The sequence below is a fragment of the Bufo bufo genome, chromosome 3 (genome assembly GCF_905171765.1).
Source record: "Bufo bufo chromosome 3, aBufBuf1.1, whole genome shotgun sequence".
Classification (NCBI taxonomy): domain Eukaryota; kingdom Metazoa; phylum Chordata; class Amphibia; order Anura; family Bufonidae; genus Bufo; species Bufo bufo.
Window position 1 is genome coordinate 450,147,074 of NC_053391.1, and position 27,682 is coordinate 450,174,755.

Here is a 27,682-nt window from a genome sequence, read left to right on the forward strand (position 1 = left end):
GAAGCTATATCTAAGCCCTGAGTGGTATTGTCTGCGTTGACCAAACCTAACGAGTTTGGTACCGTCGGCTAATCTGTAGTATCTAACCTACCATGTGTGACAATTTCCCTGAGCAGTGTGACTAACCATATAACGTTAATGAGGTTAATCCCTAATCTACATCTGGCGAGACCCCCAGATCTCCCCTTGTTGCATTACGAAGACTCCCTGTCATAAATGCATCTGCATGTGACCCCCAGACCTAAAATGTGGTATTGCGTGTGCTGCCGCTCGGACTAGATCTACCCATTGTCCTATGAACCAGCTGCATGCGTCCCACCGAGCGCATGAACAGGATTGCTTGGACTCCCCAACCTACGCTATCCATAGCAGAGGGTTATCGACATGCGTTCCACGCTGGAACGCACGCCGCCCCCACAACCAGGAGAGTGAGTGGCAGGAGCGCAGCATGATCCATTATCATTTCAGGCATCAGGGTTCCTGATGCCCCAAATAATGCTGAATCTACAGGGTAACCAGATCAAGATGCCCCAGGAGGAGATAACTGTATTACAGATGTAGCAGAGCTCATGTTTCCTTTTAGCAGAGAAACATCAGATGATGGATCGGTGGGGCCCTTGTGGAGGGGGTGAACTGAGGGACGGAGCTTACCCGTCCTGAGCCGCATGTGAGCGGTGGAAGATCCGAATCCGGGAGCGGATATCCACGTGCGTTCCACGCTGGAAGGCACGCCGACTCCGCGGCCGGAAGCCCGGAGACATCAGGGAACGGATCGGTGGGACCCTTGTGTAGGGGATGACCTGCTGGACGGAGCTTACCGGTCCTGAAGCCGCCTGAGAGTGGTGGGATAGGATCCGGGAGCGAGTCTCGACGTGCGCTCCATGCTGGAACGCACGCCGACCCCGTTGCCGGAAGCATGTGACCACTGCCCGGGGAGCCTTGTGGAGGGAACTGACCTGCAAGAAATTAGTTACCTTCCTTGGGGACAAAACCTGCGGTCTACAAGCGGCAGACATAGCGGGTTGTAGCAGCAAGCGGGCGACTTCTTGTCCAGGATGTGAACAGAAGCGCCCTGAGGAGCTGGGGGCCGGCGCTTATGAAGGTCAGACGCCCCTCCCACAAATTCAGGCTGACTTTTCAGCCTTCCAAATTGTTCTGTATATTTAGCAACATTTATTAGAACAAAGGAAAAAAAAGCAAAGAAGACACAACTGGGTATGATATCCTGAACTGGAGGTTAGAGGCATCTCTCGTCAGGCCTTGTACATGTCTCTTCCTTTGCGGTAATAGAAAGGAATGCTCCTTTAACTCTTCATATGAGGACAAAATGCCATATTTGTCCAGTATGCTCTCTTATCTTAACCTTATGTAAAATTATACTATAAACTATACATTTGATTCATTTTTTGACTCCGATCAGTGTATCATCCAGCCAGCCCACTATTACCTGAAGTAGGTCAGCGTGATCTGATTGAGTCATGAGAGGAGACACTTGAAATCAAAGCGGACTGCACTCTGCAAAGCTGAGACTAATGATGTCTGTACTTGGAAGTCCTCCTCTAATGCCTCATTCACACGTAACACGGATGTGTGCTGTACATGTTCTCCACGGACAGATCACGTAACCATTCATTTTAATATGTGTACTCCCACATCCGTGTTTTATCACAGTCCATGGTTTCAGAATGGAAGCATGCTCTATTTTGAGTGTGTTCACAGATCCATCATGCCCATTATAGTCTATGGGTCCGTGAAAAGAAACGGATGCCATCCATGTTTCATCAGTGTTTTACTGACCATTAGGAGGAGATGCTATGAATATTAATTTTCAGCTGTGCAATGTCCATGAAACACGGATGACACATGGAGAGCAAAAAACAGACACACGGACCAAACAGGGATCCTTCCCGGACATTTCCACGGATGCATCACTGACCATGTTTTCACAGATTTCATTACGGACACGGACGTGTGAATGAGGCATACGTATTTTTTATTTTTTTTAATGCAGATTTTTCTTTTTTTAGCAAAAAAAAGGCCACAATCATACTCTAAGTTACATGCTGGAAAATTATAAAATAAGGTACAAACACAGTTTTTTTAAAGTGATGTTTTAAGACAGTTTCCTGGTGTTTTTTGCTCCCTTGGCATTTTTTTTAAATGCAGCATGCTCTGTGTGGCATTTTACCAGATGTTTCCCATAGACTGAAAAAAAAAGTGTCAAAAAAGTTATCTAGCCACCTAAAAAATCCAGAATTCCATTCCTTTTTTTTTTTTTTTTAAAGCCAAAGATAACCGAGGAAAATACATGTGGCAGCATCCTTATGAGATATTAAATAAGGAATCCAATGGCTTGGGTTGTCAGGTTCTAATATGGATCTGAGATGCTCAGCTTGATATCCCACAGGTTTTGACATTTGTGCAGCCCAATTGCTTAGTGATGTATCTGTGTGCCTTTTATAGACAGCATATAGCTCTTATCATTTGTATCCTAACCAGTACCTAAAGCTTTTCAGAAAGTACAGCACACACAAAATCTACATACTGCTGTGTCCGTATAAAACCGACATACATGATATATGTCCTAATAAAAAAATACATATCAAAATGAGCAGAGAACAATATGTAGGACCCAGACAGAAAGGGCAGAAAGGGTCCATTTCTTAGTATTTTTTTCAAAGGCTGCAAATGAGCAAAGCAGAGTAAACATTCATGAAAAATTTAATGACTGGCACCATATGCATCTTGGCACAGCAGCAGAATTAATTAAAATTGGCATGTGTTCCCATTACTGAATGTAATACACTGCAGCCACAGTAAACACAGTAAAAATATGCCAAAAATATAAGAAAAGCCAAAAGGGTTGTTAAATATGGACATCTGCTTTGTAGCCAGTGCTTGGCTCGTACAATAGATGTGTCATCATATAGAAAACAGCACTGAATAGGTCATCTACAATTACACCAGCTAAACAGCGCCCCAAAGGGGGTCGCCCTGGAATGTGCATCACATGGTTCTTTGTGAGCTTGGCCTATAAATTAGCCTATCATAGTTCTCTTTACTTTAGCCCAGTTCTTCCTAGTGGTTGCAAGACATTGACTGGTCACCCTAAAGGCCTGTTTGCAAAGGCCGATTGACTTCACTTCCGATAATTGCCTATTGTTGATCAGAGAGAAGAGCTGCATTTGCAGCAGTCATCCCCTCGGACGAGCGATCGCTATTGCAGTCATTCATTCCTGTATGGATTCATTGCACACAGCAGATTCCTTTTTACACAGCCAGCACGTTTACATGGGGCAATTATCGTAAGACCTCTCACCCCCAATAATTGCTCTGATCCTAGGCATGTGTAAAAGAGCGCTCATATACAGCTTATAACCAGACTTTCTTCATACAGCTAGTGAGATATATATGTAAGATGAGCTAAGCAGTTATTTCTCAGGCTAGTTTCACATATGTGGTAGGGGATTTGGTAGACAGCTCTTCCATAAAATTTTTTTTTTAAAAAGGCAAAAAATACTGCACAATGCCGGAATCCGTACAGGAAACCTGACAGACCTCATCATAGTTATTGGGATCGGTCAGGCGGCATATGCTGGATATAGTGATTACATTTTTCTGTTCTTATACCAGAACAGAAAACTGGAAGTCACTGCATATCAAACCTAGCCTTTAAGGGGTTCTCCAGGAATAATGAGTTTTTCAAAAGTGCCATCAGCCTGCCTCTCTAAGAAGATCCATACTTACCTGCTTCCTGCCGCTCCGGTCCACCGCACTGTCTCTACTGTGTCCTAGTTCCTGTCCCTCCAGTGTTGACATCCGGTGCTGCATGCCCATGGTCACATGTTCGGCTGCAGCCAATAACAGGCTTTAGAGGTAACGTGTTGCTTGTGGCCACATCACCTCTGAAGCCAGACATTGGCTGCAGTCGAGCATGTGACCATGGCCATGCTGCGCTGGTTGTAAATACTATGGGGACTGGAACATGGAGAAACCTGAGGTAGTGCAGTGGACCGGAGTGACGGAAAGCAGGTAAGTATGAATCTGTTTAAAGAGGCAGGTTATTAGCGCTTCAGAAAAACTAATTATTCCCAGAGAACCCCTTTAAAAAGGCATCTGTCAGCAAATTTGTACCTATGTAACTGGCTGACCTGTTACATGTGCGCTTGGGAGCTGAAGGCGTCTGTGTTGGTCCCATGTTCATATGTGTCCGCATTGCTGATAAAAATTATGTTTTATTATATGCAAATGAGCCTCTAGGAGCAACGGGGGCGTTGTCATTACACCTAGAGGCTCTGCTCTCTCGGCAAAAGCCACACCCTCTCCACTTTGATTGACAGGACCAAGCAGCGTAAAATTGATCAAGCTTGCTTGGCCCTGTCAATCAAAGTACAGAGGGCGCAGCAGTTGCAAAGTGAGCTGAGTCTCCAGGTGTAATGGTAATGCCCTCGTTTAATGTGCTGCATGAAAGATAATTTCACCCAATGAATGTGCTTTGCTTGTTCATTGGGTGATCGGCGGCACATTTACACGGGCAGATCATTGGGAACGAGCATTTGTAGTAACGTTCATTTCCAATAATCTACCCAAAAATTGTGTGGTGTAAATCTGCTTTAAAAGGCATCTGTCAGCAGATTTGTACCTACAGTATGAAACTGGCTGACCTGTAAGGGTCCATTCACACGTCCGTAAGTGTTTTGAGGATTCGCAAAACACGGACACCGGCAATGTGCATTCCGCATTTTGCGGACCGCACATCGCCGGCACTATAATAGAAAATGCCTAATTGCGGACAAGAATAGGACATGTTCTATTTTTTGCGGAAAGGGAAGCACGGATGTGGAAGTGCGGATCCGTGGATGCGGACAGCACATTCCGGCCCCATTGAGAATAAATAAGTCTGCACCCGTTCCGCAAAATTGCGAAACAGATGCGGACCTATTTTGCGGACGTGTGAATGGACCCTTACAGGTCAGCCAGTTTCATAGGTACAAATCTGCTGACAGATGCCTTTTAAAGCAGATTTACACCACACAATTTTTGGGTAGATTGTTGGAAATAAACGTTACTACAAATGCTCGTTCCCAATGATCTGCCCGTGTAAATGTGCCGCCGATCACCCAATGAACAAGCAAAGCACATTCATTGGGTGAAATTATCTTTCATGCAGCACATTAAATCGTTTCTGGGTAGCAGATTGTGCTGTGTGAACGATCCTGCAGTAGCCATCGCTCGTTCTCATACAGTGGAGGTGAGGAGCTGCATGGAAATGCACACCTCCACTGACGAGCAGGCAATTAATGGGAAAGAACGCTTCCTTCCCAATAATTGCCTGCCTGGTCGGTGCATATAAATGTGCCTTTAGAGTTTTATTCGTTATAATAAGTTCAGTAGTTATTCTCATCAGTAAAAATATCCCAAGATGTAAAACGTTCGGCTGTCACATGAATCACACCCCCCTAAATGTTTTATTTTCTGAGTTAATTGAAGATATTGTAAAAGACGAAATATCTGAAAGTGAATCTTCATTCTCTGAGCTGAGGACATCTCCATCACAATCTATTGTCTGATTTTTCTCACAGTAGAATAGTACAGCATTGTCATATGTCTTCTCCGAGATGCCGAAACAATGGTGAGCTTTCATATCCTGACATCTTAAAGACAAAAACCATTAAGAGGGTTACATGCAGCAGTATATGCAACTGCACAATGGAGATAGATCTAAAGTACAGCAACTGCATGTATTAAAGGGGAGTTCTCATGAAAACAACCCCTTTTACAAAGGCTCTTCGTTCTATGAAGTTATATGCCTCAACAGGGCATTTGGACAGAGGTTGTCTTAAAGTTTACACTAGAAGGTAGACAGGAAAAAGATACCTAGTTACATCACAGAAATGAGTACAATAACCTGATTGATCCCAGTTTTGCAAACTGATATGTCATGAACCATCAATTAGATTTGTTTTTCAAATCAAAGCTAATAACATCATATTGATTTATCCATCTATGCACAGACAAATGAGGTGGATTGGATACATGGATTGGATATCGAGATAGTGGGTGGGGCTTAGTGGGAGGGGCATGTCCTCCTGTGGCCGGGCACATTTACTGTAATTTACCCCACAATATGGTATAAATTAGTGCACATATCTACTCCAGCTCAGATCAGTTCACTCTACCTTACTTCTTATTAAGACTGGAATATAAAAAAGCAAGTTTAAAAAAATTCCCCATAGAGAATTCAAATAATTTTGAGAAACCAAATCAAATCTACAATCTTATAATCAACAAATGCTGTCTGAAAATTGACCTACCTCTTTCCATTACAGAAAAGTATCTGCAAATGTTTCCCATTAATGGCAGTTATGATACCAGGTAAGAACGTCAGAGAAGATGGGTATGCTAAAGTCAAGATGTGATCACCAACATTTAGTACATGTGGCTGGCTGAACTTTCCAAAAATCCATTCCTTGTCTTGTATTGCTGTTGTACCATCTGCCCAAGAAATGACATACTTGCAGTTGTCAGTAAGATTCTTGACTTTAGCTGTAAAAAAAAAGTCAAGAGAAAATCATGTTTAGATAAAATACCGACAGTGGTTGCTGAATTGTGTCTAAAGGATTTAAATTGCTTCTCCAATAGCCACAGTTTTTACACAGTGTGTAACACAGATCCTCAGATGTCTGTCTGGTACTTTACAGGCTATGAACACTTTCAGGGGCAATTTTCTTAAATTGTATTTTACATATTTTGGGCTAAAATCATTTTTTCAGCAGGTCTTTATAAATATATTTCAGCTTTTTAAAAAAATTAAGTTTTAGACTAGCCGTGAGTATCTTACTTTGACCCGTCATCTGACAGCTATGTATAGTCCTCTGACCTACTAACAGGTCATAAACACTTAAGCCATATTCTTACCAGAAAAATAAGAATTGAGCTATAATGAGTGTTTATGAGCTCTCAGGAGACCAGAGATAAGTTCACATGAGCCGTCAGCTGACTGGACACAGTGTATACAGAGCCTGCTATTAGAGAATTTCAACCATGTACAGAGGAAGGCAGACATTTTTGCAACCGTCTCACCATATACACTACAGTCCAAAAGTTTGGACACACCTTCTCATTCAAAGAGTTTTCTTTATTTTCATGACTATGAAAATTGTAGATTCACACTGAAGGCATCAAAACTATGAATTAACACATGTGGAATTATATACATAACAAACAAGTGTGAAACAACTGAAAATATGTCATATTCTAGGTTCTTCAAAGTAGCCACCTTTTGCTTTGATTACTGCTTTGCACACTCTTGGCATTCTCTTGATGAGCTTCAAGAGGTAGTCCCCTGAAATGGTTTTCACTTCACAGGTGTGCCCTGTCAGGTTTAATAAGTGGGATTTCTTGCCTTATAAATGGGGTTTATTGTACAGCATGGCACAGAGGTTATATTGTCCGGCATGGTGTAACCTCCATACATTTATGTACAGTATATAGTAATCCGCCTTGCCATCTATGCTTTGAATCTGGTTATGTTACTTGGTTTTTGTACATTTACTTGCGTGTGCTAGTTGAGACCTGCTGTGATTGGGTTTTAGTTAGTTATTAAATGCTAACATGACAGTTTTCTGGTTTTGCACATTATTGATGATTGTATTTCATGACTACTCTTCTAAGGGTATTGCCTACCTTTATACTGCAGTTCTCCTGTACCACTCTGCCTGCGACTTTTAGCAGTTTAAGCAGTAATTTATGATTTTCTTTTGCTCTCAATAAATCTTGTGTTAAACATAAAAAAATAAAAATATACAGTACAGACCAAAAGTTTGGACACACCTATTCATTCAAAGAGTTTTCTTTATTTTCAGGACTATGAAGGCATCAAAACTATGAATTAACACATGTGGAATTATATACATAACAAACAAGTGTGAAACAACTGAAAATATGTCATATTCTAGGTTCTTTAAAGTAGCCACCTTTTGCTTTGATTACTGCTTTGCACACTCTTGGCATTCTCTTGATGAGCTTCAAGAGGTAGTCCCCTGAAATGGTTTTCACTTCACAGGTGTGCCCTGTCAGGTTTAATAAGTGGGATTTCTTGCCTTATAAATGGGGTTGGGACCATCAGTTGCGTTGAGGAGAAGTCAGGTGGATACACAGCTGATAGTCCTACTGAATAGACTGTTAGAATTTGTATTATGGCAAGAAAAAAGCAGCTAAGTAAAGAAAAACGAGTGGCCATCATTACTTTAAGAAATGAAGGTCAGTCAGTCAGCCGAAAAATTGGGAAAACTTTGAAAGTAAGGGCTATTTGACCATGAAAGAGAGTGATGGGGTGCTGCGCCAGATGACCTGGCCTCCACAGTCACCGGACCTGAACCCAATCGAGATGGTTTGGGGTGAGCTGGACCGCAGAGTGAAGGCAAAAGGGCCAACAACTGCTAAGCATCTCTGGGAACTCCTTCAAGACTGTTGGAAGACCATTTCAGGGGACTTCCTCTTGAAGCTCATCAAGAGAATGCCAAGAGTGTGCAAAGCAGTAATCAAAGCAAAAGGTGGCTACTTTGAAGAACCTAGAATATGACATATTTTCAGTTGTTTCACACTTGTTTGTTATGTATATAATTCCACATGTGTTAATTCATAGTTTTGATGCCTTCATAGTCATGAAAATAAAGAAAACTCTTTGAATGAGAAGGTGTGTCCAAACTTTTGGTATGTACTGTATATATATATATATATATATATATATATAAAAAAAAATTATACTTACCTCCTCCAGGATGCGATGCAGGCCTCTTCCAGCCTGTGTCCCTCGCTGGCTCAGGCGGCACGATGACGTCATGCACCGGCCTCTGATAGGCTGCCGGCCTAGTGCTGGCAGCCTATCAGAGGAACAGGGAGGCGATACACCTCTCCCTCCCCTGCCGCAGCACAGACATTTGTATCGCCGTCCTGAGGCGATACAAATCGCCATACAGATGACTATAGAGATGAGTGAGCGCTTCCATAATGGAAGCGCAGCGCTCATCCCCTGCTGTGCCCTGCCGGCGCCCCCCTTCTGACAGCGTCCCGGGCGGCCACCCGGCCCGCCCGGTCCAATTAATGGCCCTGGATGTAAATGGGTGGGTTCTAAAATCTGCATCTAGCAGAAACAAATCTACAACTGAATTCAGGACATGCTGCAGATTTAACAGTATATTTTTATTAGGTCATAGAAAAGCACAGCATATGTATACTGTGCTTCCTCCATGGTCCATATTTAAGATAATAGTAATCATATTGAAAACAATGAGAATGTAGGTTTAACTTTTCATTGTAATCATACCCTCCGATGATGCTGAGGTTGCACAAACTATGTGACCTCTATGAAGTAGAAAGTGTCAGTCTATTGTGAGAGATTAGTGGCCATTATGATTTTTGAGGGATTCTATCATTTCGGATGTTTAATTGTATTTTTATTGGCCTCTTGGTAGTGTAAAAATATCAAAAAAAATAAAGGGAATGTGTCATCTACAACTTTTTTCTGCCAAATGAAACCAGCTAGTGACATGTAACCTTTTTCTAATCTGTTTTTATTTTCTGATTGCAGATTTTTTAAATGTATTTCCTGAACATGATTATGGGGCTTGCCATCTTGCCTTAGCTAATGCTAATGATAGCACCTAGAGATATGCTTTACAGCAGCCACCAGGGGCCATAGACACAATAGACAGGAAGGGACCTTATTGACTTATATGGTACAATTCTCTGGGCATACTGTGTGACCTGTGCAGAGGTCATTTTGCAGGGAGGCAGTAGATACGAAGTGACCATCACCTACTGTGAATGGTGAACACGTTGGGATTTATATATAGGTGATAGCTGTCATTGTAATCTTGCCTATGCTGATAATGATGTGACTGCTGAAAAGTGATCTTTGCAGAACAGGAAGTATCAACATATTTTAAGGCTTAGTGGCCAGTGCAAAAATGTTAGCATAAAAATATGTGTCCATACAATACCTAAATGAAATGTTCCAGTTTCATCATTCCTAACAACAACAGGCTGCCCAACCCATCTCTTTTCACATTCCAAAATGTATGAAGTATCTCTAGTATATTTTTCAGGGCTTATTGAGTAAATTTGTTCCCTTGGAGCAAGACCTTCAGCATTGTCATAGTACCGCACCTAAAACGGAAATAGAGACATTTATTACTACTATACTGCAATATATTGTAAGATGCAAACAGTCCCGAATAAATGTTTTACTTATAAATGTAATTATGTATATACACAGAAATTGTGTTTCTGCATAATACAGCAGAAATTATGTATTTTCACATTTTAACTAGGTGACATTATATTACATCACACGTGTCCAAGGAATTCAGAAATATACAATGAGAAGAATGTGAGGTAACTATTCCATGTAATTCAGCTTTTTCCCCATAAATTGAACAGTTCCAGGACTATTTTTTCCATCATGTATAACGATAACAAACAAAACCGTTATTTGCCCCCATAGACATGTATTAGGATGGAGCAAAACGGTAAGCCTCTTAAAGGTTTCCATTTTGCATTCCTTCCTAGAATCCATTATATTCCGTTAGAACTCTGTTATAACGGAAACCTATAACGGAATTCCCTAACGCCAATGAGAACCGGCCCTAAATTGTCCGTTTTCAATATACCCTTCCCAACATCCCCTGCATATATGTACGTGGCATGCTCAAGAGCTGAGCAGGCACCTTTGCAGACACCCATTGCTCATGTCTGTGATTGGATGTGACCATGGCATCTGAAGGGTCAATTACCAGGAGTGAACACCCACCTCCTCCCATAGAAATGTGAGAAACCCTTTAAAGGGGTTCTCCGTGAATTAAGAAAATAAAAATCACTGAAAATACTTATATATTACTATATTATAAATGAATTCCCACATAGTTATAATGGCTCGTTTTGTCTAGGGAGCAATCATCAGGGTAAATAAAATGGCCGCCATCCTATTAGTATACACAAATCCTGTCCTAATCACACAGGAAGACAAGTTACTTCATAACACTGAGCTAAAGAACTGCCTCATCCTCCTCTCTGCTCTATGTGTCAAGGATTATGATCCTGAATATAGTTTAATATGATCTTCAGCTGAATCTCTGTAGGAGCTGTTTCCAATATCTGCTTCACTAAAAACAAGCATCGGAACTACACATTCAGGCCCTGCTGATCTAATATTGATGGTGTATCCTACAGGTAAGGCCTCTTGCACACGAACGTGTGCTGGTCGTGCCCGTGCTGTGGACCATAAATTGCAATACACGGGCACAGACCGTGGGGATGCCGCATGCGGATCGGGACCCCATTCACTTGAACGGAAGCACGGACCGGAACCCCAGGAAAGCACTCCGTAGTGCTTCCGTAGGGTTCCGTTCCGCATCCCCGGATTTGCGGACCCATTCAAGTGAAAGGGTCCACATCCCTGATGTGGAATGCACACGGCCGGTGCCCTGTGTATTGCGGATCCGCCGTATGCGGGACGCAATACGTCCACGGGGGACACACGGCCGTGTGCAATAGGCCTAAGTCAATAATACGTTAGTCCTGGAAGACCCCTTTAAAAGGATGTTTTCTAAGCTCTCAGGAGTGCAGAGATAAGGGTTACAGATTGAGCCGTCAGACAGCTTCTCTGATGGATTTCACACTGATAGAAACAGAGGAGCCTGCATTATATGTCAAAAGGTGCAGGCTGCAGAAAACAAATAGTTACACATTTTTTAATTAAATTCCTACTGGAAAAATAGTTTGAAACTCGAAATAAATGCAATGCAATAATAAAAATGCATTAAAATGTGTCGATAGCCTATAAAAAGTTATTTCACAATAATATTGTGGCAGTGAAATATAACGCAATAGTTTGCTTACTTTTTTATCACTACTGCAATATATCGTTTTGCAAGACAGAAATGAATTTTATGGCAATCATCTAAGCAATCACACTGATGAGCAGTGAGTATGGGATAAATGTTTCCGCTATGAGGCATCGATAACATAAAGACAGATAATTGCTTTCCTTACCGTCACGTTGAGATCAGGATTACAGTTAAATGCAACGCCCGGACAATAACTCCCAGGATGAAGTGGATGAGGTCCAATCACAGGGTCATTTTCCTTCGGAGAGACAGCAGTGAGACTCATTATTAGGTGACAGAAAATGTTCTTTCTAAATTGTTATGTGAGGTCAATAAAGAATGAAGGGAACATGTAAGATGTTGCTAAAAAAAAATAAAAGAAGGAAATTGTTCCAGCTTGATAAATTACATCTTGTGCTCCAATGTGTGACCTGCAATTTGTGTGCCGCTGGGCGCTGTATTACTGTATCTGTACACGTAGATCGCTTTCCTACTCCATTTCTGATGTGGATCTTCCCAAAACGGTGAGTTAAGTTCCAAGCTACTGTTTTTAAATATTGTCCCGCACTACATACAGTGTCCCCTGGAGCTAGCCAACATTATAATTCTTCAACTATAAATCCACACTTAAAAAATGATGGTAGTCCTAAGTCCACACTTCCAACACTATCACCATAGATCTCACCGCAAATCCACGTGTTGCAGGCGGATTTTACTGTGGATTTACCCCTGCTAAATTGAAAGTGGTGAGATCAGCAATTACAATCTGCGACAAAATGAGCATGCTATGGATTTGAATATTTGCAGCATGTCGAAATTTGTAAAAGAAATGTACTGTTATCCGCTGGCCATTTTACCTGCGCAAATCCATTGGTAAAATCTGCAGCAAATGCCCTTTGTAAATTCATACTAAGCACTCCTGGCTTTCTATAACCCTACAGTATTGCATACTTATGTGCAGTGGGCTGATTTCAAGTTAGAAACCACTTGTTGCTGGTTTCAAGAGATATTTCATTGGATGCATGGATGTGCTGACTGGATATATATGAAATACCGATCAGCCTTTCATATGATTACAAAAACAAGTTCAGAAACAGTAGACTCATTACCCCTTTAACACAGCCTGTAACAATAGCAAGGCACCTGTGGCTTTCCATGTATTATCTGTAATGCAAAATTATGGTATTCTGGAAAATTTCATTTTCCATCACTTGTGCATGAAGCATTTCTAAAAATACATTTCTATTTTACCCCAATCTTCAATCTGCATTATATATATATATATATATATATATACATACATACACACACACACACACACACTGCCTGTCCCAAAAATATATATATATTCTCAATGGGGTTAAGGTCTGGACTCTGTGGTGGCCAATCCATTTGTGAAAATGATGTCTCATGCTCCCTGAACCACTCTTTCATAATTTGAGCCTGATGAATCCTGGCATTGTCATCTTGGAATATGACCGTGCCATCAGGGAAGAAAAAATCCATTGATGGAATAACCTGGTCATTCAGTATGTTCAGGTAGTCAGCTGACCTCATTCTTGGAGCACATACTGTTGCTGAACCTAGACCTGACCAACTGCAGCAACCCCAGATAATAGCACTGCCCCCACAGCTTGTACAGTAGGCACTAGGCATGATGGGTGCATCACTTCATCTGCCTCTCTTCTTACCCTGATGCACCCATCACTCTGAAACAGGGTAAATCTGGACTCATCAGACCACATGACCTTCTTCCATTGCTCCAGAGTCCAATCTTCTAGCTCCCTAGCAAATTGAAGCTTTTTTTTCTGGTTTGCCTCACTGATTAGCGGTTTTCTTACGGCTACACAGCTGTTCAATCCCAATCCCTTGAGTTCCCTTCGCATTGTGCGTCTGGAAATGCTCTTACTTTCACTATTAAACATAGCCCTGAGTTCTACTGTTGTTTTTCTTCTATTTGATTTCACCAAACGATTAAGTGATCACCGATCACAATCATTCAGGATTTTTCCCCCGCCACATTTCTTCCTCGAATACAATGGGTCCCCACTATCCTTTCAGTTTTTAATAATGCGTTGGACCGTTCTTAACCCAATTTTAGTAGTTTCTGCAATCTCCTTAGATGTTTTCTCTGCTTGATGCATGCCAATGATTTGACCCTTCTCAAACAGACTAACATCTTTTCCACGACCACGAGATGTGTCTTTCAACATGGTTGTTTTAGAAATAAGAAGCAACTCATTGCACCAGTTTGGGTTAAATAACTTATTGCCAGCTGAAAGATAATCACCCATGCAGTAATTATCCAATAGGAGGCTTATAACTATTTGCTTAGCTAAATCCAGGTGGTGACTTTTTTTTGGGACAGGCAGTGTATACACTGCGTGCAGAATTATTAGGCAAATGAGTATTTTGACCACATCATCCTCTTTATGCATGTTGTCTTACTCCAAGCTGTATAGGCTCGAAAGCCTACTACCAATTAAGCATATTAGGTGATGTGCATCTCTGTAATGAGAAGGGGTGTGGTCTAATGACATCAACACCCTATATTAGGTGTGCATAATTATTAGGCAACTTCCTTTCCTTTGGCAAAATGGGTCAAAAGAAGGACTTGACAGGCTAAGAAAAGTCAAAAATAGTGAGATATCTTGCAGAGGGATGCAGCACTCTTAAAATTGCAAAGCTTCTGAAGCGTGATCATCGAACAATCAAGCGTTTCATTCAAAATAGTCAACAGGGTCGCAAGAAGCGTGTGGAAAAACCAAGGCGCAAAATAACTGCCCATGAACTGAGAAAAGTCAAGCGTGCAGCTGCCAAGATGCCACTTGCCACCAGTTTGGCCATATTTCAGAGCTGCAACATCACTGGAGTGCCCAAAAGCACAAGGTGTGCAATACTCAGAGGCATGGCCAAGGTAAGAAAGGCTGAAAGACGACCACCACTGAACAAGACACACAAGCTGAAACGTCAAGACTGGGCCAAGAAATATCTCAAGACTGATTTTTCTAAGGTTTTATGGACTGATGAAATGAGAGTGAGTCTTGATGGGCCAGATGGATGGGCCCGTGGCTGGATTGGTAAAGGGCAGAGAGCTCCAGTCCGACTCAGACGCCAGCAAGGTGGAGGTGGAGTACTGGTTTGGGCTGGTATCATCAAAGATGAGCTTGTGGGGCCTTTTCGGGTTGAGGATGGAGTCAAGCTCAACTCCCAGTCCTACTGCCAGTTTCTGGAAGACACCTTCTTCAAGCAGTGGTACAGGAAGAAGTCTGCATCCTTCAAGAAAAACATGATTTTCATGCAGGACAATGCTCCATCACACGCGTCCAAGTACTCCACAGCGTGGCTGGCAAGAAAGGGTATAAAAGAAGAAAATCTAATGACATGGCCTCCTTGTTCACCTGATCTGAACCCCATTGAGAACCTGTGGTCCATCATCAAATGTGAGATTTACAAGGAGGGAAAACAGTACACCTCTCTGAACAGTGTCTGGGAGGCTGTGGTTGCTGCTGCACGCAATGTTGATGGTGAACAGATCAAAACACTGACAGAATCCATGGATGGCAGGCTTTTGAGTGTCCTTGCAAAGAAAGGTGGCTATATTGGTCACTGATTTGTTTTTGTTTTGTTTTTGAATGTCAGAAATGTATATTTGTGAATGTTGAGATGTTATATTGGTTTCACTGGTAAAAATAAATAATTGAAATGGGTATATATTTGTTTTTTGTTAAGTTGCCTAATAATTATGCACAGTAATAGTCACCTGCACACACAGATATCCCCCTAAAATAGCTAAAACTAAAAACAAACTAAAAACTACTTCCAAAAATATTCAGCTTTGATATTAATGAGTTTTTTGGGTTCATTGAGAACATGGTTGTTGTTCAATAATAAAATTAATCCTCAAAAATACAACTTGCCTAATAATTCTGCACTCCCTGTACAGTTGCTTACTTTTGCCATAGATAACCTTTAAAGGGTTTGTCCAAGTAAAATAAGAACTCAGACCCTTAAAGGTGGTAAAATAACAAAAGAAGAGATAATTAAAGGGGTTCTTCGGGCTATTAATATTGTGGAACTATCTTCAAGATAGGACATTAATATCAGGTCGGCCGTAGTCTGGCATGGCATCTCTTCATACAATTGATCGGCTGGGGTGTCGGATCTCCGCCGATCTGATATTATCAATATCAAAAGCCTGGAAAACCGCTTTAACCCTTTCCTCCCTTGTTTCTTACAGTGCTGAACTCTGGTACTCCCGCCACTTATGTCATCTTACTGGACGCAGCAGCGACGTTCTGTACACACAGGTCACCACTGCACCCAATCATCGGCATCAGCAGTTCATGGGACCACTGAGGCCAGTGACTGGCTGCAACTGCGACCTGTCTGCACAGAACGTCACTTTTGCAGCCAGGAAAACAAACAGCAGCGGGAAGAACCAGAGTGCAGTGCAGGAAGCGTCAGCAGAGATAGGGGTAATTATCTGTTCTATTGTTATTTTAGTACATTTAGTACATTTTAGTACATTTACAGGGGTGTCTAACTTTTTATTTAACTCAGAAAAGCCCTTCACAAATATATATCACTACCTACCATAGAGGCAGACCACAAATGCTATGAGGCCCAGGGAGAGGGGACCCAGCTAGGAATTGCTTTTCCTGTGACGACATCACAGCATTTTCCATCATCCACCACTAGGGGGATCTCAGTGCATAGAGATTTTACAGTTCGCATTGATTTCAATAGTAAATGTATAAATTCCTTTTATAACGTTCTGTGTGAAGGGAAGCAGGTGATTTATCTATGTATTATACTAGTTGTCTGATGTAAATATATTATGAAATACTGGGGGAGATATATCAAGGCTGGCAGATCCATCCGCCTATCTTGATCTGTTTAGGCAGAAGACTCTTTGTTAGGCAGAAGACTCTTAATAAATTAGGCAGATCTCTGCCCTGCTGGGCACCAGAAAGTGAAGTGAAAACTCCAGACATAACTTCCGCCACTTTCTGGTGAAAGTTATAGTAAATGATTTGGGTGGCGCTAAGCCACCCCCCTTCTGCTTAGCCATGCCCCTTTTCTCGACACTTAGGAAAAGTGCCAAGAACCACAAAAAGTCGCAAATTATGGTCCCCCACTATGTTCCCAAAGGCACCATATTTATGAAGCTTTTGTTCCTTTTTTTTAAAATTAAAAATGTCTGAAAAAAATACCTGTAAATTTGTCAGTAATCTGAGGAGTTGTGTTTTATGTTTCACATTGCCTGGGAGTGTTTGTGCACTGTGAAACTAAAGGCTGTATTAGACAGCCAGATTATGCTGGTGATTGTCGGGAAGGAAGTGTTTCTTACCGGCAATCGCCTGCTTGTCAGCGCAGGAGACTGTTGCTATTACATGCAGCGATTTCCTCCTCAGTATGATAGGAGTGATCGCGAATGCCATAATGAATCATTATTTGCTGGCAGCAGATCGTGATGATTTTTAAACCTGTTGAAAGATTCCAATTGTCTGATGAACAAGCATTTGCTCCTTCATCTGGTAATCGGCGGCAGTGTTAGGCTACTTTCACACTTGCGTTCAGAGAGGATCTGTCTGGTGTCTGCACAGACGGATCCTCTCCTATAATGCAGACGTTTGGATCCGTTCAGAACGGATACGTCTGCATTATAGTTTTGAAAAAATTCTAAGTCTGAAAGTAGTTCAGACGGATCCGTTCAGACTTTACATTGAAAGTCAATGGGGACGGATCCGTTTGAAAATTGAGCCATATTGTGTCATCTTCAAACGGATCCGTCCCCATTGACTTACATTGTAAGTCTGGACGGATCCGCTTGCCTCCGCACGGCCAGGCGGACACCTGAACGCTGCAAGCAGCGTTCGGGTGTCCGCTTGCTGAACGGAGCAGAGGCTGAACGCTGCCAGACTGATGCATTCTGAGCGGATCCGCGTCCACTGAGAATGCATTAGGGCAGTACGGATGCGTTCGGGGCCGCTTGTGAGCCCCTTCAAACGGAGCTCACAAGCGGAGCCCCGAACGCTAGTGTGAAAGTAGCCTTACACTGCCAGATCATCGCTAACGAGCGTTACTACGTTTGCGATGATTTGGCAGGTTATCTGCCTGTCTAATGCACCCTTAAGTTTTGCAAAGGGGTCCAATAAGATCTGTGCTAATTCCTTCCAGACATACAATATGTCACATGGCCAAATTTTTGTCTATAGGGACAACAGCAAATACATAGGGACATTTTCATGATATAAATGCTGACAGTCCATCACAAACACAGTGTGACTTTATCTTCAGTGTTATCACTTACCTTTATCTCCTTGTTTTCCTCAGTATCAGTCAGTAGGTCATCTCTATGTATCCTTACCACTTCACCAGAAGGTTTCTCCACAAAATACGTGTGATCTCCACAGTCATGGATAATGAATCCTAAAAAGAAATTAGAATAAATTAAATCTGACTTCTTATTCCTCACATCAGAAAGCTTGCTCATCCACATCAAACCAGAGCTTTCATGCAGATGTTTTCCTCTACTGGTAACAACATTGGTGGTCATTTTATGTAATATACAAAATAAAAATGGCTGATCAAGCTCCATGGTGAAATGAAATGTTAAGAAAAGGTACACACCATAGCTGGCTTTCCAGTAGGGCACGTCATTCCTTTCAGAAGGTATACAGTACACAGACTGGTAGCTGACCACTGGGCAAGCAGCACTACTGATAATAAGTATAGGCAGCTACCTATGGTAACTGTTGCTGATACTTTGGAGGCACTGGGTTAATTTTCCAAGTTAGCCATGGGTGTCATATTGGCCAGTGTAGTTGCTAAAGATACACTCTCAAACAACCACAGTCTTTTCTGAGGTAGACAGGTCGAATTACTTTAGCTCATGCAGAATTATTAATGAAATAATTGCTTACAAGGAGAAATATTATCTCTCTAATAAAGTAAGGTGCAAAATGTCTTAAAAGAACACTAAACCTTTAATCTGGCAGCTTATTAAAGTAGAACTCTCTCGAAAATGTTTTATTCTCTGACCTATTAGAAATGTGCATGATGTGTAACACCCCGGAGTAGTGTTACCACTCCTACACCCTGCTACTGTCTATAATGGTCTAACATAAATGTAATCTGTGTATTCTGTTCCAGATTCACCACAATGTGCATCTATAATATTGTTATGCAACTGTTATACATAATAATGTAAATACATAAAGACGTAATATGCCTGGTTTACCAGCAGGTGGCAGCGTTTCTGGCAGAGCTATATTAGACAGAATGGAACTCACCATTCCACTCTCCCTCCTTTGGGCAGAAGTGGGCTAGTACTGCTTGCTACCAGAAAAAGGGCTGGCAGTTCTAGTTGATTCCGGTTCAGACTCCATGTTGGAGCTGACAGGACGCTAACCTATTCCTTGGCTGAAACTAAGTCAGGCTAAAGAGTGGAGTGCAGCATAAAGAAGGAATCAAAGTTGCTAAGCTAGCCTGTCAGTACAGCAGAGAGAAAGAGATAAGGCAGAGTTGAGTTTGCCTGCCAGTTTATGCTAAAGCCTGCTGAAACCAAGACAAAGCATGAAAACTGTTTGAAGAAACGTTTATTCAAGTAAAGCTGCCATTGAACTTCAACTCAAGGTCTAGACTCAAGTTATTCTTTGAAATCCCTCAATTATTCCCTCTATTTATTGCTTCGGAGCCAAAGCCTGGGGTCCAACGGTATCCAGGTAGAAGCACTGTGACACACATAGAGACATTTAGGCCGCACTACACCACTCGGCATTCCTACCAAACCAGAGATGCGATATAGAGGGCCCTGGGGGGAGGCGCCCGTTGAAGATGTAATCTGTAGTGAATGTAATCTCCTCAGTGACTGTATTTGTGAGTTATAACCTCCCTTCTAATCCTTAACTGTTTCATGTGACCAACTCTCTGATCTCCAACTGACACGGGACAGGGAGTCAGTTTCTTCTCTATTTATTCCTATGAGACCAAGAGTGAGGCTCCCATAGGAATACATAGAGAAAGTGACTTCCTGTCCACACATAAGATGCTGTGTCAGTTGGAGTCTGATTGCTGGTCACATGACATGGCCGAGAAGCAGAGGGGAGGGGATAATTCACAAATACAGACACTGGTAAGAAAATTACATTCACTACAAATTACATCGTGTACCTTTCTAACAGGTCAGAGAATATATTTTTTGTGGGAGATCTTCTTTAACCACCTCCTGTCTGCCCGTTAAAAATAAACGTCCGGGAGGTGGATCTCTATCTCTGAATGGACGTTTCTGAACACCCATTCAGAGATGGCAGCTGCACGCTAATCGTGCAGCTGCAGGGCGGGTTGCCCACTGTCAGTGACAGCAGGGCAACCCAGAGAGAAGGCAGGGACAGTTCCCAGGTGTCACTGCCTTCTAGATCACTGTAAACACAGCACTCAAAGAGGGCGCTGTGTATACAGAACAGGAAGCGCTATGACCGCCGGGGCCGGGAGAGTGCAGGAGCTGTCGGGTCTTCTACAGACCTCGATCAGCCCTGCACTGAGGCTGTACAGCATTGTATAGTGCTGTACAGCCTCTCTGGGGTGTGTATTTCCCCTGTAACTGGGGCTACTATATATCTCCCAGTTACAGGAGAAATCAATAGTGGGAAAAAATAAATAAATGAAGTTAAATGTCCCCCAGAGGTCTCGTATGACCTTATGGGGGACGCAAAATTTAAAATAAAAAATAAAGTGTTAAAATAAAAAAATAAAAAAAAGTTTCACATGTAAAGAAAAATAAATTCCCCAAGTAAAGAATTAAAATAAAATGTTAAAAATAGAAAAAATAAATAAAAAATAGACATATTTAGTATTGCCGCGTCCATGACGGTCGGCTCTATAAATATATCACATGATCTACCCAGTCCGATAAACACCATAAAAAATAAAATAAAAACTGTTTCAAAAAAAGCTATTTTTGGCACCTTACATCACAAAAAGTGCAACACCAAGTGATCAAAAAGGCTTATGTCCCACAAAATGGTACCAATAAAATCATCACCTCAACCTGCAAAAAATTTGCCCCTACATAAGAAAATCGCTCAAAAAATTAAAAAAAATATAGCTCTCAGAACATGGACACATTAAAACATTTTTTTGTTTAAAAAATGATCTTATTGTGTTAAAGTGAAATAAAAAAAAAAAAGTATACATATTAGGTATCACCGCGTCTGTAACAACCAGCTCTATAAAAATACCACATGACTTAACCCCTCGGGTGAACACCATAAAAACTAAAAAAATTTAAACTGTGCCAAAAAAGCAATTTTTGGTCACCTAACATCACATAAAGTGCAACACCAAGCGATCAAAAAGGTGTATGTCCCCCAAATGGTACGAATCAAGCTGTCACCTCATCCCGCAAAAATTAAGACCTTAACTAAGACAATCGGTAAAAAAATAAAAAAGCTATGGCTCTCAGACTATGGAGACATTAAAACATCATTTATTTTGTTTAAAAAATGCTATTATTGTGTAAAACTTAAATAAATAAGAAAAAGTATACATATTAGGTATCACCATGTCCGTAACGATCTGCTCTATAAAAATGTCACATGTCACCTAACCCCTCAGGTGAACGCTGTAAAAATAAATAAATAAAAACTGTGCTAAAACAACCAATTTTTGGTCACCTTGCCCCATAAAGTATTATAATGAATGATTAAAAAATCATATGTACCCAAAAATGATACCAATAAAAACTTCAACTCTTCCTACAAAAAATGAGTCCCTGCACAAGACAATTGGCAGAGAAATAAAAAAAATATGGCGTTCAGAAAATGGAGACACAAAAACATAATTTTTTTTCGAAAATGCTTTATTATATAAAATTTAAACAAACAAACAAAGTAGACATATTTGATATCATTGTGTCCATAACAACCTGCTCTATAAAAATAGCACATGATCTACCCTGTCAGATGAATGTTGTAAAAAATAAAAACAATGCCAAAACAGCGATTTATTGGGTACCTTGCCTAACAAAAAACTTAATATAGAGCAATTAAAAATCACATGCACCCCAAAATAGTACCAATAAAACTGTCACCTTATTCCCTAGTTTCCAAAATGGGGTCACTTTTTGGGAGTTTCTACTGTAAGGGTGCATCAGGGGGGCTTCAAATGGGACATGGCATCTAACCAGTTCAGCAAAATCTGCCTTCCAAAAACCATATGGCGCTCCTTTTCTTCTGCGCCCTGCCGTGTGCCCTTACAAACAGTTTACAACCACATGTGGGGTGTTTCTGTAAACCGAAGAATCAGGGTAATAAATACTGAGTTTTGTTTGGCTGTTAACCCTCGATGTGTTAAAGGAAAAAAATAGATTAAAATGGAAAATCTGCCAAAAAAGTTAAATTAAAAAATGTGATCTCCATTTTCTTTTATTTCTAGCGGAACACCTAAATGGTTAACATAGTTTGTAAAATCAGTTTTAAAGGGGTATTCCCATCTTGCTAAATCAGCCAGAGTTGCAGTTACAGCAACTCTGGTTTTCTGCTGCTAAGGCTGGGCGGGCTTAGGCAGCTAGAGTGAAGGCAGGCCACACCTCCTTATGACATCACACTGAGAGCTGAGTCCTGCGTGCTAGTTCATGTGAAAAGTATGACTCATCAGTCTGGCAGCCTGCAGCGTCTGACCGGCCACATATACAGCTCTGCTACATCAGTTTCTCTCTTCCACCAGCACTGATGCTGACCCGCCACATATACAGCTCTGCTATTCCCTTCCCGATTAGAACTGTGTCTGAACAGCAGCGTATTCAGCCCTGCTACATCCATCAGCCCCCCATATGCCTCCATCAGCCCCCCATATGCCTCAAACAGCCCCCATAGTGCCTCCATCAGCCCCATAGTGCCTCCATCAGCCCCATAGTGCCTGCATCAGCCCAAGTGCCTCCATCTGCCCCCATTGTGCCTCCATCTGCCCCCATTGTGCCTCCATCTGCCCCCATTGTGCCTCCATCTGCCCCCATTGTGCCTCCATCTGCCCCATTGTGCCTCCATCTGCCCCATTGTGCCTCCATCGGCCCCCATTGTGTTTCCATCAGCCCAAGTGCCTCCATCAACCCCAATTGTGCCTCCATCAGCCCCATAGTGCCTCCATCTGCCCCCATTGTGCCTCCATCAGCCCCCATCAGCCCAAGTGCCTCCATCAGCCCCATTGTGCCTCCATCAGCCCCATTGTGCCTCCATCAGCCCAAGTGCCTCCATCAGCCCCCATTGTGCCTCCATCAGCCCCCATTGTGCCTCCATCAGCCCCCATTGTGCCTCCATCAGCCCCATTGTGCCTCCATCAACCCCCATTGTGCCTCCATCAGCCCCATAGTGCCTCCATCAGCTCCATTGTGCCTCCACCAGCCCCCATCAGCCCAAGTGCCTCCATCAGCCCAAGTGCCTCCATCTGCCCCCATTGTGCCTCCATCTGCCCCCATTGTGCCTCCATCTGCCCCATTGTGCCTCCATCTGCCCCCATTGTGCCTCCATCTGCCCCATTGTGCCTCCATCGGCCCCCATTGTGCCTCCATCAGCCCCATAGTGCCTCCATCTGCCCCCATTGTGCCTCCATCAGCTCCATTGTGCCTCCATCAGTCCCCATCAGCCCAAGTGCCTCCATCAGCCCCATTGTGCCTCCATCAGCCCCATTGTGCCTCCATCAGCCCCATTGTGCCTCCATCAGGCCCAAGTGCCTCCATCAGCCCCCATTGTGCCTCCATCAGCCCCCATTGTGCCTCCATCTGCCCCCATTGTGCCTGCATCTGCCCCCATTGTGCCACCATCTGCCCCCCAAATGCCTCCATCAGCCCCCCATATGCCTCCATCAGTCCCCCATATGCCTCCATCAGCCCCCAAGTGCCTCCATATACTTACATGCGCTGTGGCCCGACGCTCCTTCTTCTTGTAACTCACCGGTCTGTGCGGCGCATTGCTTATGCCTATAGCACAGACCTGTGACGAGTTACAAGAAGAAGGAGCACCCGGCGGCCACAGCGCATGTAAGTATGCTTCAGAGTAACTGACCATGGCAGCTAGGACTTCAGTAGCGTCCTGGCTGCAATGGTAACCGATCGGAGCCCCAGCATTACACTGCTGGGACTCCGATCGGAACTGCCGCTGCCACCAATGATTTTGTTGGGTGGGGGATCCCTATGCCACTCACACTTAGCCTGGTCAGGCTTAGATATACCATGGCAAGCCGGATGCCTGTGAAGGCGTCCGGTTGCCATGGTAACCATTGGGGCTGACACAGCAGCGCAGCGTCCAATGGTGGGTTCCGCTCGGCCATCCTGAAATCAAAAGAAGGGGGGAAGGGGGGACAGTTATACACAGCAGCGCAGCCCCGATCTCCTCACCATTCACTGAGGAGATCCGGGCTGCGCTGCTGAACTCTCAAAGACCGGACAGCTCCCCTCCTCCTATGCACTGATCTATAATTATTTGTGCTGCATTTAGAATGGAGCCGCGCATGCACGGCTCTGTTTCAGACGCGGCACAAAGGAATATAGATCTGCGCATGCTCGGCCGCCTGGAGCCGTGCTCGTTCGCGCTTGCGATGGAGGCTGCCACTGGATGCCGGAATTCTTCTGCGCAAGCGCGGCCCATGGATGCGGCCGGCGAGCGGTGACCGTATCCATGGGCAGCGTAGATCAACAATGAAATAAGAAGAATGTTAAGAAAACAGTCGTTTTTTTTTAATGAAATATATTTTGAAAAAAGCTCACTGGGGGGTATATAATTTAATAAAATAGGATCAATAAGATGAAAATACCCCTTTAAGTAACTTGAGGGGTGTAGTTTCTACAATGGGGTCATTTTTGGGGGGTATCCACTATGTAAGCCCTAAAAAGTGACTTCAGACCTGAACTGATCCTTAAAAAGTGGGTTTTGGCAATTTTCTTACATTTTTTTAGAATTGCTTTTAAAATTCTAAGCCTTCTAACGTCCTAAAAAAAATCAAAATAACATTTACAAAATGATGCCAACATAAAGTAAAGTAGACATATAGGGTATCACTTTCTGTTTTAAAAGCAGATAAATAGAAATTTTAAATAATTGCTAATTTTTCTAAATTTTGGGTAAATTTGGGATTTTTTTTAATAAAAAAAAAGGTGAAATATATTGACTCAAATTTATCATGAATTACAATGTGTCACGAGAAAACTATCTCTGAATGGCTTGGATAAGTAAAAGCGTTCCAAAGTTATTACCACATAAAGTGACATATGTCAGATTTGCAAAATTAGGCCTGGTCAGGAAGGGGGAAATGGCCCAGATGTGAAGTGATTAAAAAACAACTGAATGCTATATTGTTCACGTTGAGAAATACTACCTTATAGATACCTCTGTCTTATCTCCAGCCAGAAACGGATGCTTAATGAAAATGATATAGGCTTATTGAAGTAACTATCACTATCTACACGAGTTGTTTTTGCTTCATACATTTTGTTATGTGGTTCTTACAGCATTTTAGCAAGCAGGGGCAGATTAACTCTAAAGGGAAAAATCTTGGTGGCCCCTAAAACAACAAACTAAAAAACAGGCTCACTTGCACATAATACTATACGGCTGTATGTATATAGTGCTCTATATATCATTATAAATCTGTATATATCATTTTGGTACTCTATTATTACTATAGTCCTATATATATATATATGTATATATATATATATATATATATATATATATATATATATAGTGACGGTATGCGAGGCGAGGTGGTGGATGATAGGTATGTTTCACCTCGCATGCGCTCTGTTGTCAGGGACTGAACCGGAATCCGGCCCGGGTTTTTCCAGCCTCTAAGGCAGGCTTGGTTCCGGTCCAGAGATTGTGGTCCACTGGAGTTCACCTCCAGGTGGACTTTAAATAAACAGGAAGAGAGCACAACAGCTCTCTCATGTGCTGAGTCTCAGGATTGTAACCTGTGTGGCTGAAGGGAGAGCTATGTTTGGATGCGAGAGAAACAAAAGGTTTGCTTTACCATTTGTGTTGGCGGTGTCGGGGAGCAGCCCCACATCGTATAGTCAGGACAGGACTGTTTAGCTTAGCGCCGGACGGCAAGGATTTACTTTCTGTTTTGTTTGTTTTCTGCTGTGCAAACCTTTTGGGCTAAATAAACCTGGCAACCAGCCAGACTTTCAAAGAAACTGCCTGCATACGGACTGTCTGTTTTCAGAAAAGGTGATCCCCACCAGCTAATCTCCCACACGTGGTGGACTCAGCGGGCATTTTCTGAAAATGGAGGAAATGTTAAAGGCCCTGCTACAGGCCAATGCAGCTCAGCGGGAATCCAACCGCCAAGTTGCAGAGGCCGCTGCAGCGCAACAGGCGGCCCAACAGGAGATGAAACGGCAGTTCGCAGAGGCTCTTGTGGAACTGAAAAAAGGGTTCGCACCTCCTGCACCAGGGGAACCAAAATTGGTACGTGCCTCGTACCACCTAATGAAAATGACACCTACTGATGATGTTGAGGCCTACCTTGCGACTTTTGAGAGAGTTGCTGTCCGCGAGGAGAGGCCAAAAGAACAGTGGGCGGGGAGCCTCAAAAGGCGTACTTTGATCTTGAACCGGATAAGGCCCAGGACTACGAAACACTGAAGACGGAGATACTTGCACGCTTGGGTGTCACCATGGCAGTCCGAGCCCAGCGTGTGCATCAGTGGACTTACGCCAGCGGCAAGCCACCCCGTTCTCAAATGTTCGACCTGATCCATCTCACCAGGAAGTGGTTACAGCCAGAGACCTTGACCGGCCCGCAGATCGTGGAGCGTGTAGTAATGGACCGGTACCTGCGTGCGCTCCCTGCGACACTAAAAAAGTGGGTCGGACAGGGGGACCCCAACACTGCAACCCAGTTGGTGGACCTAGTGGAGAGGTACCTGGCTTCTGAGGACTTGCTGAATCCGTCTATGCCCCACCGTGGAGCGTCTTGGGGCGCAAGATCACCCCCAGGATCTGGTAAGACTGTTCCAGGGTTCAAAAGCAGGGGTAATGTTAAGACTGATTTTGCAGCTAATGAGACTGTGGGTCATAGACCTGGAGACTGGCCAAAGAAGCCAGGAAGGTCTTTGGGAACCTTAAAAGGACTGGGGGTAGAGCACGTACAGTGTTATCGGTGCCATGCATTTGGGCATATTGCTGCAAACTGTCCGTTAAGCGATGAGCCTATGCAGTGTGACTATGCTTACAGGAAAATACACATTTCTCTTTTTGCACAGGTCGCGTGTACTGCAGCATGTTCGAGTCACAACGAGAGACAAATGTGTGCTATCTCTGTGGATGGAAAACCACTCACAGCCCTGCTAGACTCAGGTAGTGTGGTGACACTAATCAGGAAGGATTGTGTAAACCCCTCCAAACTACACCCCAGTACTATCGGGGTCATTTGCATTCATGGGGACACACGGGACTACCAGACAGCAGTGGTTGAGGTTGATACCCCTTGGGGCAGTGTGACACATTCAGTCGGGGTGGTGCCGTCACTGCTTCACGAAGCGTTAGTGGGGAGAGATTTTCCCCATTTTTGGAGCTTATGGGAAGGCAAGGGGAGACTGGTAGATAGAGCTCCCCCTGCTGGGGAGGCATGGGAGCTCTCGCCAGATCCTTTTTTCCAAAGGGAAGGGGACGTTGTTGAGGAAGCGGAGATCCTCTTCCTTTCCCTCTCCTGGCTGGGGAGCCGGAGGACCGGGAAGCTAGCTCTCAGTTCGAGGGTAATGAACAGGAGAACGTCTCTGACCCTGACAGTGA

General features: G+C 43.1%; 1 protein-coding gene across 1 annotated transcript in view; it reads right to left on the reverse strand.

The window, feature by feature from the left end:
• Positions 1–5,285: 5,285 nt before the first annotated feature.
• Positions 5,286–27,682, reverse strand: part of VWA3B (von Willebrand factor A domain containing 3B) — a 185,442-nt gene continuing 163,045 nt past the window's right edge. The window contains exons 31-35 of the mRNA XM_040425122.1: positions 18,205–18,323; positions 12,055–12,147; positions 10,005–10,170; positions 6,315–6,546; positions 5,286–5,654 (exon numbers count right to left, since the gene is read on the reverse strand). Coding sequence (XP_040281056.1) covers positions 5,450–5,654; positions 6,315–6,546; positions 10,005–10,170; positions 12,055–12,147; positions 18,205–18,323 — 815 coding nt within the window. The 3' untranslated portion in view covers positions 5,286–5,449. The remainder of the gene's footprint in view (positions 5,655–6,314; positions 6,547–10,004; positions 10,171–12,054; positions 12,148–18,204; positions 18,324–27,682) is intronic.